This window comes from Nelusetta ayraudi, unplaced genomic scaffold (assembly GCF_046127955.1).
Source record: "Nelusetta ayraudi isolate G7.1 ecotype Tasmania unplaced genomic scaffold, CSIRO-AGI_Nayr_v1 ptg000019l, whole genome shotgun sequence".
Lineage (NCBI taxonomy): Eukaryota > Metazoa > Chordata > Actinopteri > Tetraodontiformes > Monacanthidae > Nelusetta > Nelusetta ayraudi.
Window position 1 is genome coordinate 4911688 of NW_027466069.1, and position 10813 is coordinate 4922500.

Genomic DNA, 10813 nt, shown 5'->3' on the forward strand with positions numbered 1-10813 from the left:
AGTCGCAATTAATTGAACATTTTTTACCGTGGTTGTTAATGTCATTATAATAGTGTAGTGGCAGGAAAGAGCAATTCACCTGTAGATACTGTGATGGCCATTATCTTCCGAGGACAAGTTACTTTGAAACAACTTATTTTGAAAAACAAAAAAGTTGAAATGTGACCCATTAGAAATCATCTTAAAATCAGAGGATACATGTTTTGGGTGTTTTCTCTGTTCTCTAATGTAAAAATGAACATTATTTAACATTATTTAAGGGTTAAATAATGTCTTCCTTCCACATTTTTCATTGTGAAATTTAGGTTCTCAGGCAAAATCGCTGCGTTAATCGTTAATCGATCGATACGATCATTCAACTAACGATTAATCACAATTAATCACGATTAATAACAATTAATAACGATTAATCCTCAGCGTCCTCAGCTGGACGGGAAGTACGATGTGGGTGGAGGCGAGCGCTTCGACACTCTGGCCGACCTGGTGGATCACTACAAGAAGAACCCCATGGTGGAGAAGAGCGGCATCGTCGTGCACCTCAAACAGGTTCAGACGCTTCGGGACTGTTGGAGCGCTACGAAAGAAAAAACACTTGATACTCTCAGTCCAACGTTGCCTCTTTGGCCTCATTGTGTTTCCTTCTCTCGTCTCGCAGCCCTTTAACGCGACGAGGATAAACGCAGCCAACATCGAGAACCGGGTACGAGAGCTCAACAAAGTAGCGGATAATTCTGAGAAACCCAAACAGGGATTCTGGGAAGAGTTTGAGGTACGTGAAACGCAATTCGAGCGAAGGGAACCCTCCCCCCCCCAACAAAAAAAGGCTGTAAAGGTCCAACTTTTTTTTTGGTGCTTGGTTTGTTGTCCGCTGCATAAATTTCTGTTCCATTTTCTGCTGGTCAGCTGTTTGTTTTCTCATCACTGTCCAACTCATTGGAGGAAATCCAAATGCGCCCATGCGGCTCCAACCTCTGAGAAACGGCACTAGTTTATGTGGTTGAAATGCCCTGCTGCTGCTGCTGTTGCTGCTGCTGCCGCTGCTGTTCTTGTCCAGCCAGCATTTCTGCTGCCTGCACATTTAACGCTGCAGCACTATTTATTTTTTTTCTTAGTATTCATCGCATAACCTCATCTTTAAGGTCACAGTCGACCCCGTGTAAGTGAATACTGGACTGCTCGCCATTCATTTTTAAAGTGAATGTGACTAACTTGCTGAATTTCCAGCCTTCTGACGCTAAAATGCAAAAGTCATTTCCCCTCAATGAGACAATGCTGAACATTTTAGCTCGAGTCAAAATATAGATATGTTGTGTGACTGACATCACGCATCACACCTTTATTTTTAAGACGACCCTGGAGACTCGATGTACAAACATACAAATACGCACGCACACACAAACAAACACTAAAATTATTGCAAAATTGAAAAAAAAACCACTTTAGCGATGTTGTCTAACAATAATCAGCATCTCTATCCTAAACTGCCCAGAAATGAGAAACGCTTGTGAAAACACAAAGCGTGTCATTTATTTTATTTTTTTTTTGCAGGAAGGAGTAAACAGAGGGTTAGTTGTGCCGCTTTTCTCTTTTTATTATCTAGAATAATTAACCACACACGGCTTCTCCAGGAGTCTGGGCTAAATAATCAGAACAAAGATGCAAGCATGAGCGGAGTGCGGTAACTTCCTTTACAGCTCAACTCTCCGGGGCGTCTCGCCCTGGAAATAAAGTCGTTCCTACATCAGAACCGCTTGCGACAACGCAGCCTTTGAAGACGCTGTTGCTTTGACTCCCTGCATCCCTGGAAAGGCTCTTTAGAATTTATACATTTGTGCAGCAAGTGCGGACGTCTTGACAGATCATGTGAGATATATATTAGGAAAAAAGCGTTACACTTTCACAGTTTGTTTCCTTTTCATTGGTGCTGCGAGGAACTTCCTGGAACTCTCACAAAACGTCTCATCATTTCTTTCTTTCTCCTTCTTTCTCTCTTTTTTTCTGTCTTTCTTCCTCTCTCGGCGACCAGGTACTTCAGCAGCAGGAGTGCAAACTGCTGTATCCCCGCAAAGAGGGCCAGAAGCCGGAGAACAAGAGCAAAAACAGATACAAGAATATCCTCCCCTGTAAGTGGCGCAGCGAGCCGCCGCTTCCTGTGTCTCTCGCTTCCTGTGGAAACAGCGACGCAAATAGACGCTCGCCCCAGCAGCGGCATGGCGGGAAGGGGGGTGGGGTGCGTGCGGTGTGTGGGCGTGGGTGTGGTCACTCTCGCCGCGCCGCCGCTGCCGTGCACCTTTCAACGGAAAACTGCTCATGTTTTTTTTTTTTTGTTTGTTTTTTTGTTTTTTCGTGCCTCCAGTCGACACGACTCGGGTGGAAATCCTGGAGGCAGATCCAGACGTGGCCGGTTCAGACTACATCAACGCCAACTACATCCGGGTGAGTCTGTGCAACGTCGCGAACGGTGGACCTGAATCACTTCATGTGCGTTTTTGCACACCGTCGAGAAACGCTTGTTTCATGGAAAACAGAAGAAGACAAGAAGAACATTTGAATCCTTTTCTGAGTGTGCGTCTTTGGGCCAAACATGCTTTTTTTCCATCATGAAAGGTCATCTCTGTTTTTCGGCAGAGTGTGGACGAAGAGGGCCGGCACGCCGACGAAGGCAAAGTCTTCATCGCCACCCAGGGCTGCCTGCAGAACACGGTGGTGGACTTCTGGAAGATGCTCTACCAGGAGAACACGCACGTCATCGTCATGACCACCAAGGAGGTGGAGCGAAGCCGGGTGAGCTTTTAGCCTCCCGTCCTCCTCCTGTTGGGACGGAAAGTGGGCGGAGCCAACGCCTGACTTGTGCTCGCGGTCACTGACGGTTGTTGCCGCTCCGTGTGGCTTCCAAAAGAGACGTCTCGTGCCGGAAAACACACAATTGTTGTGTCGGTGGCGCAGTGGTTTGCATGTTCTGCCTGTCTCTGCATGGGTTCTCATCGTGTTCTCATCGGCTTCCTCCCAAAGTCCAAAAACATGCATGTGAGGTGAATTAGGAAGTTAAAATTGTTCGTAGGTGTGTGTGAGGTTGTTTGTCTTTCAATGTGGCCCTGCGATGAACTGGCCACTTGTCCAGGGTGTGCCCCCCCCCCCTGCCTCCACCCCAATGGCAGCTGGGAGAGGCTCCACCAGAGCCCTGATCTCAGGAATAAGCAGGTATCAAAATGGATGGATGGAGGGATTTGAGTTCCAAAGGAATCAACCAGTGAGAAATCACCGTCTTCATCTCATCACCGCCTCTCAGCTGATTGCTGTGGATCGACTGTCATTAGACGGATCCATCAGCTGCGAGCGTCTCCGGCGCGGTGTTAAGACAAACAACCTTGAGCGCCACCGACCACCCAAGACGGGGAGGAAAAAAAAGAAAAAGAATAAAGGCAGGAAGAGACAACAAGGGTCAGTCAAAGTTAATTTGACTGAAGACGCATCAGCGCGAGTTTAATTTCACGCTGCTGCTTCTCCATCGCTTGTTGGCCACTGTCCCGCGGCGGTTCCCGCCAGCCGACGCCTCCTGATGGCTTGAGCTGATTCTCCGTGCGTGTGCATGCGTGTGCGTGTGCGTGCGCGTGCGCGGTGGTGAGTTAGACAGCTGACGAGGATACGATGTCATCTAAGATGATTGGAAAGCTGCTCGGGATGAGCCGGCTCTTTCGATCGTCTAATGCCTCCTGCGCCCCCCTCCCCCTCACCCTCTCTAATTATCCCTGCCCTCCCTTTGTGTCCCTCCCCCCTCCCCTCCCTCCTGTCATCCAGAATAAATGCGTGCGCTACTGGCCCGACCTGCACGGCACCAAGGAGTTCGGCAAGCTGCTGGTGAGGAACGTGGACGAGCGGCCGGCGCAGGACTACATCCTGAGGAAGCTGGAGGTGACGCGTCTCGACAGGGTGAGGAAAAGGGGAAGGGAGGGTGCGGGGGGGGGCGTTGGGGAGCCGGGGGGGAGGGGTTACCGTGGCCTCAATCAGAGCCGACCCACTGACCCGGGGTCAGATTATCTGGCTCTCATGCGTACGCGGGACACACACACACACAATCCTGCGGCTCGCGCTAACAAGGGGATCAAGAGCGCCGATCTGTGTGAGAGGCGGAGAAGAAGAAGGAGAGGGGGGAAAAAATCAGATTGCATAAGAGCGCAAAGCCTTTACGGGTTTGCTTTTCCTCCCGCGCTGAGCCGTGGCGCCCAAGTGAAACGCTGGGTTCTGCTCCTTATGCAGAATCAGTAAGCAGCTCTGTCTCTGATCCGCCACGTTTAAAACCCTGTTGAACACCAACTGGCTGAACCCAAAAAAAAAATGCCTGTGCGGTGATGTTTGCAGGTTGTTTACAGTCAACAAAGCTGTTGTTGATGTTGTTGTTCGAAGTCCGTTTGGTTTACGAGGCGTACAGGAAGTAACCTTGCGCTAAATCTGGGTCAGTACGATTTCATTTCTAGAAATCGTGCTGATCCGTCTTGGCAGCTTCCCCATAGAGAGCATTTTTTTTTTTTTTTTTTTCTATTTGCTCTTTGAGATTTCAATCCTTCAATTCAATCCTCCTCTTAGTCGGGACAAAACCAGAGAGAAACTGCTGCTGAAAGCCGCCCAGTTAAACCTTAAAAGCTAAAGAGAAACAGAGGAAGTGGCTGCGGGCCTCGCTGATGCTAATGAGTCAGTTGTGGCTGCCGTGTCGGAACTGGATGGCATTTTTCACACTCAAATCAGAACAAAGACGGAGAGCTTTTAAGGGGGGGATTCACGACCGGCTTGAAAAAGTTATGCTAAACATTTCCAAACACTTTGTGATACGGTGCGTTGCCTTTAAAACGGCTAAATTCTTAGATTTATACCTAAACTACCAGCGCAGGGTTATAATCCATTAGTGAGAAACAGGAAGTGCAAGAGAACAGGTCATGCTACTAAGTACAACAAGAGGACTTAGAGTTAAAAAAAATTATAAATAAATAAAAAACAATAATAATAATAATAATAATAATAATAATAATAATAATAATAATAATAATAATAATAACAATAATAATAATAATAATAATTATAACAATAATGATAAATAAATAAATCTTTTCTTCCTCTGGTCCTGCAGAAGGAGCCTCTGAGGTACATGTGGCACTTCCAGTACCTGAGCTGGCCCGACCACGGCGTTCCCGACAAGCCCGGCGGCGTCCTCTGGTTCCTGGAGGAGGTCAACCGCACCCAGAGCAGCATTCCAGACACGGGACCCATCGTCGTCCACTGCAGGTACAGACAGGAAGGGGGAGGCCACTAGATGGCGCTGGACGCTGGCTCACTCACTGTCGTCTCCAACGCGTCCAACTTTTATTTCTCTGCTGGGCGTCAAAGCACCAAAACTGAGGAGCCTTCTTTGCATTAATTTAGCCTGCCACTTGGGTGCGCCATAACTGATCTTCACAGCAGTGGCAAAACACCTGACAACCCAGGGAGCCAAGTGAATAATTCAGCAGTCGACGAGAAGCGAATATATTTTACATCGGGCAGATTTTTTTACTCATCATTACAATAAAACGTTAATTTGATTAACGTTTTATTTTATTCCATTTCATTTCCTCTTGGTGGACGCTTCCTCTCTCAACCCACTTTGCGTTCACTCAGCAACCGTTGGTCCCAAACTCTTGCTTGCGCCGCTTGCACCAGACACGCAACGGTTAATCAACAGCCTCGTTCGGTCCTGCTCCCGTTACCGCGAGGAGCCCCATTATCTTCCCACGATAATCTAAAGTCAGCCGCGGGCGCTCGTCCAAGTGTGTTAATTGAAACCTGCTAATCGTAAACAACGGTCCCGGAGTTGTTATTATTTAAGTGGTTATCAGTGGTTATCATTATTCAGTTATTCCCGCCGCGGGGGACGACGTTCCAAATCGTCTCCGCCACACAACAGCGGGTGAAGTGGACGCGCTCCGCTCACCTGCATTTAACCGTACAAAAGTAGAAAAAGGAAGCACAAACATGAGTGAATTATTCATCTGGATGATTCTATTTGACTGTTTACGCATTTATGATGTTATTGTGGAGGCGGTGCGGCCGACTTCTCCCCGACATCAAACCGCATTTCGTACAAGGCGGCAAAAAAAACACCAACAAATCTGAGGAGGTTCAAGCTTGAGCTCCAAACTTCCACGGCTGCGTGTTGTTTGTGTGAGTTTGACCCGAGCCTGATGTTCCCACAGCGCGGGCATCGGCAGGACGGGCACCATCATCGTCGTCGACATCCTCATCGACATCATCAACCGCCAAGGTGAGAGAGCGGGGCTCGGCCAGGTGGGACGTCTTTGCCGTTCCATCTTGAAAAGCTGCGGGCTGATTCGTTTGTTTTTTTTTATGAAGTGGAACTGAGTTATTACAGGAGCGGTCGGAGTTCTCAAACAGCCTGTGGCAAAGTCAGGACGCCGCTGCAAGCCTGTAAATAAAGTCGGCCCGGAGAGTCGGTGCTGCCGTGTGGGCGATTTTATTAGAAAGCGAAGAGAAGAGCAAAGAAAGACAAAAACATCACGGCTTAGACCTCATGTAACCAGATCTATTATTAGCCCTTAGCAGCATTTTACATCTGATGTTTTAGTCTCATTTATGCCTTTAGATCTTGATGTTTTTAGTATGTTGTTATATCCATGTTGTTGTCTCATTGTGCCATAGACCTACTGTAGCTGTTTTTCATTCTCAATGCCTTTAATGTTCTTATTCACTGTGAAGCACTTTGAGATCATCTCTCGCTCTATAAATAAAATATATTGTGATTAGTATGATTATTATTAGTATTATTAGTATAATTATTATTATTATTATTATTATTATTATTATTATTAATATTAATATTGTTGTCGTTGTGGCAGTGAATAATCCCATTGGTTCACAACAGACTCTCCAGGTTCATTAATGTCTTCAAGTCCCATCACCACAGGAGCCCTAATATTAAAACAACTTTTCTGATGTCGTCGGTCCCTATTATGGTCTGCGCTCCAGGTCTGGATTGCGACATCGACGTCCCGAAGACCATCCAGCGGGTGCGGCAGCAGCGCTCCGGCATGGTGCAGACCGAGGCCCAGTACAAGTTCATCTACATGGCAGTGGAGCAGTACATAGACACGGTCCAGAAGAGACTGGAGGAGGAGCAGGTGCGTCTTCCACGCACCTGACACAGATTTCTTTTATTTATTTTTTGGTCTATTTCTTCACGTTCAAGTCATCAAATCTGTTGTGACATCAGTCTTTATACTCTTTTTTTTTTGTGTGTGTCCATATTTTCCAGAGGAATAAGCTGAAAGAGAGAGAGTATTCCAACGTCAGATACCCTCAGATGACCAACTCCAGATCCAAAACCAACATGACGTCCTCGCGCTCCTCCTCCGTGTGAGTAACACGCTCAAGAGTGCTGCTGCTGCTGCACTGGAGAGCCGCTCGCTGATTCTTTTGCTGCTCTTTTTTGTGTCTTTTTTGCTGCACGGCCTCGACAGGGTGACGAACGACGACTCGTCAGGCGTGTACGAGAACATCAACTTCCGGAGCCCTCAGACGTCGTTCAGCAGCAACACCAGGAGGTAGAAGCGAGGCCGCAGACCTCCACCTGTCTCCGTCCGCCTCCCTGTGAGTACCACCTCATCACCGCCTCATCACCGCCTCGCCCCGCATCGTCAGGATGTAGCAATAGCTGCGTTTCCGTCACAGTTTTTCACAAAATAAAAGCGATATTATTGCGATATTTAGGTTTTTTCGCGATTCTAGGGGAAATGGAAACGCAGCTAATGTAACAAGGTCTGCATGAGACGATTTTTTTGCAATTCAATGTTCGCCGTGAACGAAAGGAGTTCAATCTCCGCTAAATAATTTGAAGTCGACAATGTGCAGGAATGGTCTGTTGTGTGTTTTAGTTGTCGGCCGGCAGCGTCGCTATTTTTCCCGCCTGTCTGTCGCCTTTTTCGCCTTTCTCGTCGAACCAAAAATGCCTCCACACGGCAGATTTTACAGCCTCCAGGTGGCGGGGAAACTTTTACACTGACACAAGAGTTTCTTTTCCCCTCTTATTTTTTTTTTAATTCTTTGTTGAGTTCCAATCATTCTGTAAGCCTAATATTCTCCTTTATAATGGTGCAAATTAGGGGGCGGCCAAAAGTGTCTCCCTTTTTTATAGGAAAACCTGAACTCGCTTAGAGCAACAAAAGATTTAATTTAGGTTCAAATTATAATCAGAGCACCGCTCTCGCAGGCTCATTCTTTTCTCCCTCACACGGTGATTAATAAGGCAGCGGAGGAACCAAAGAGAGGCGACTCAGAACTGCCGTGAGGTCATTAGCGCCACATAGTAAAAAAGTATTTTAATCAAAAGTGAATGGATCTGGAATAACTCTTTCTGTTAGCAACTCTTTGTTCTTTATTAAAATTGAATTAAGGCTGTACAAATACAGATTACAGCTGCTGTGCTGCTCTTTCATTTTAAAAATTTAAATACAAATCAAATAGTTTTTGCTTTAGCACTATTGATTAATCTCTCTGACTGAAAAGTGACAGTGCATAGGTTTTTTTTTTCTCTCAAAATTTTCACTTTAAAATGATGTCAGTCAGGACTTAAAACAGGAAGAACGTCACCCCGGCCGCCCCACGCTGCCCCCAGCTGGCCTGACATGCAAATGAGCAATTTTGGTTGCCTGCCCAGCACCTTCTTGTGAGACTGTACCAGTTTTCTCTCGCCAGGCACGAGTTAGATAATCCTATGCCAGGCCAGGAGGTGGCGCTGTTGCTGCCAATGCAAGTAAACTTTTTGTTCTTCAAAAATCTTATCATCCATTTTTCTTTCAATCAAATTACCTATTTATCCACTTGTCAAAGCTTTTACAGGATAGTTTGATATACGTGATATATTTCTGAAATATAGCTAGATTTAAAGAACCTTAAAGCTCATTAGCATCCACGCTAACCTCCATCCACACCAGCTTGCCTCGCAGTCGCTTCCTCCTCCGGTTTTCTTCCTCTGTGGTTTTTAACGGCAGCATCCTGCCACAGTCAAAAGGACTCTGATTGGATTTCGCCCCAGTAGCTAAAAAAGACAGACTGACAAAAACTCAGCCTGCCGCTGAGCAAGATGGACGAGCCAGATTTTGGACTGGAAATCTGCCAGGATCTGAGAGCAGCCGAGCGCTCCCACATCAAAAGCCAGTGGCCCGACGTGTCCCTTTGTTTGAGCGACAACAAAAACCTCTCTGTTCCCCCGGTGAACGGGCTCAGAAGAAGTTTAGAAGGTGAAAGGATGAAAGGTGAAAGACGGAGCAGCAGCAGCAGCCGTTCCCGCTACCCAGACTTGACTGAAAACATTTGTCAAGTGGCGGCGGGACAAAGAGGAAACAGCCTGAAGCTGGCGGGGGCCCCAGACAGCAGGAGTGAGAGTCCCTGAGCGAACGCCGCCATTAGCACTGTATCGTCTGGCGCGCCGGGGCCGAGCGGCCGTCCGTCCGTCCGCCACTCAGAGTGGCAGCAGCCATTAACTCCGCCTGTCTGTCGCCTCTCTGCTTCACTTTCAGCGGAGGCGTCGCTTCGTCCGCTCCTCGCCCGTCTCTCCTGGGAGGAGGGGAGGAAGGGAGCGCGTCGCTCCCACCGCCGCCCACACGGTGGCGCCCTGCCCGGACGGGAGCCGACCCCCTACCACCAAGGCCTGCCCTCCTCCACCACCACTTCCACCTCCTGCTCCTCCTCTTCCTGCCCAATCTGGACTGAGAACCTTGCCCAGTGTGGAGAGGAGGACTGTTGCTGTCGCTCAGGACCCTGTTTACCCCTCCACCACCTCCCCCGTCCAGCAGCTTCCTCCCCCTCCACCCCCCCACTAAAGTGCCTTCTCACGGGACGTGTCCGTAGGCTCGCCCAGACCCGGACCTCCTGCGCCCCAAGTCCAGTGACCTCCCCCGTGACCTCCCAGATCGCCGGAACGCGATCAGGTTTTGCCCCCCCCCCCTTAAAACGCAGAGTCTGACCGGCCTGCGGCAAGCAGAGGAGGGTCAAAGGTCAGCTGTACATCCACCGGTAGCGAAATAAATAAATCCGTGCTGTCTCTCTCTTCTATGGCTTCTCCCCCTGCCTGCACTGAGTCCGTCCCTTCAGCTGCAGCGGCCGTTAGTGCGGCTGCGGACTGACACCCAGTGCACTTAGGTCATTTTCCTTTTCCTTTTTTTTTCATTTTTTATTCTTTCTCGGCCCCTGAAACGCAGGCAGGCTGAGCAAAACTTGTTCCGCAAATGTTTACTCACTTTTTATTAAATGCGATGGCGGGAATCGTCACATTGCAGCATCACCAGCACCTGGGACACGTCGATGGGATTGTAAAAGGTGTCTCTCGTTTCATGGTGTCAGTGTGGGGGGGAAGAATGTGAAACTTTAAATTAGATCCCAAAAGCAGAGCAGAGGGACGTGGGGAACGGAGTCACCGTCGGTTCATGGGTACCCAGCATCCTTTGCTCCCTTCTGTGTCTCTTACACAGATGTAGTAGCAAGTGATGAGGGAAAAAAACGACAGGCAAAGACTGTGAAATTTGAAAAAAAAAAGAGCTAAATTTTAAACATTTTTCTGCACCTTTTTCAATTTTTTTTTCATTGCATTTGAATTGAATTGAACAGCCGAGCTTTGTTGTACAGAACCGTCAGTCTTTGACACTGATGTTCCTGCAGCTAGCAGCTCCTGGACGTAAATGTAGGTTGAGAGACATCCCCAACATCTCATCCCGTCCCGTCCCGTCTCTTCGTCTCGTCTCTTCGTCCCGTCTCTTAGTCCCGTCTCCTC

General features: G+C 48.0%; 1 protein-coding gene across 4 annotated transcripts in view; it reads left to right on the plus strand.

The window, feature by feature from the left end:
• ptpn11b (protein tyrosine phosphatase non-receptor type 11b) overlaps positions 1-10813 on the plus strand; it is a 53543-nt gene that overhangs the window by 25546 nt on the left and 17184 nt on the right. For 2 of the 4 annotated variants that reach the window (XM_076026538.1, XM_076026540.1), the window contains exons 5-16: positions 418-546; positions 656-769; positions 2027-2123; positions 2357-2436; positions 2608-2784; positions 3799-3930; positions 5123-5277; positions 6225-6292; positions 7015-7166; positions 7301-7401; positions 7506-7635; positions 9564-10813. The exon at positions 9564-10813 is cut by the window's right edge. In XM_076026538.1, coding sequence (XP_075882653.1) covers positions 418-546; positions 656-769; positions 2027-2123; positions 2357-2436; positions 2608-2784; positions 3799-3930; positions 5123-5277; positions 6225-6292; positions 7015-7166; positions 7301-7401; positions 7506-7593 — 1293 coding nt within the window. In that variant the 3' untranslated portion in view covers positions 7594-7635; positions 9564-10813. The remainder of the gene's footprint in view (positions 1-417; positions 547-655; positions 770-2026; positions 2124-2356; positions 2437-2607; positions 2785-3798; positions 3931-5122; positions 5278-6224; positions 6293-7014; positions 7167-7300; positions 7402-7505; positions 7636-9563) is intronic. The other 2 variants (XM_076026542.1, XM_076026539.1) reach the window with 2 other exon arrangements.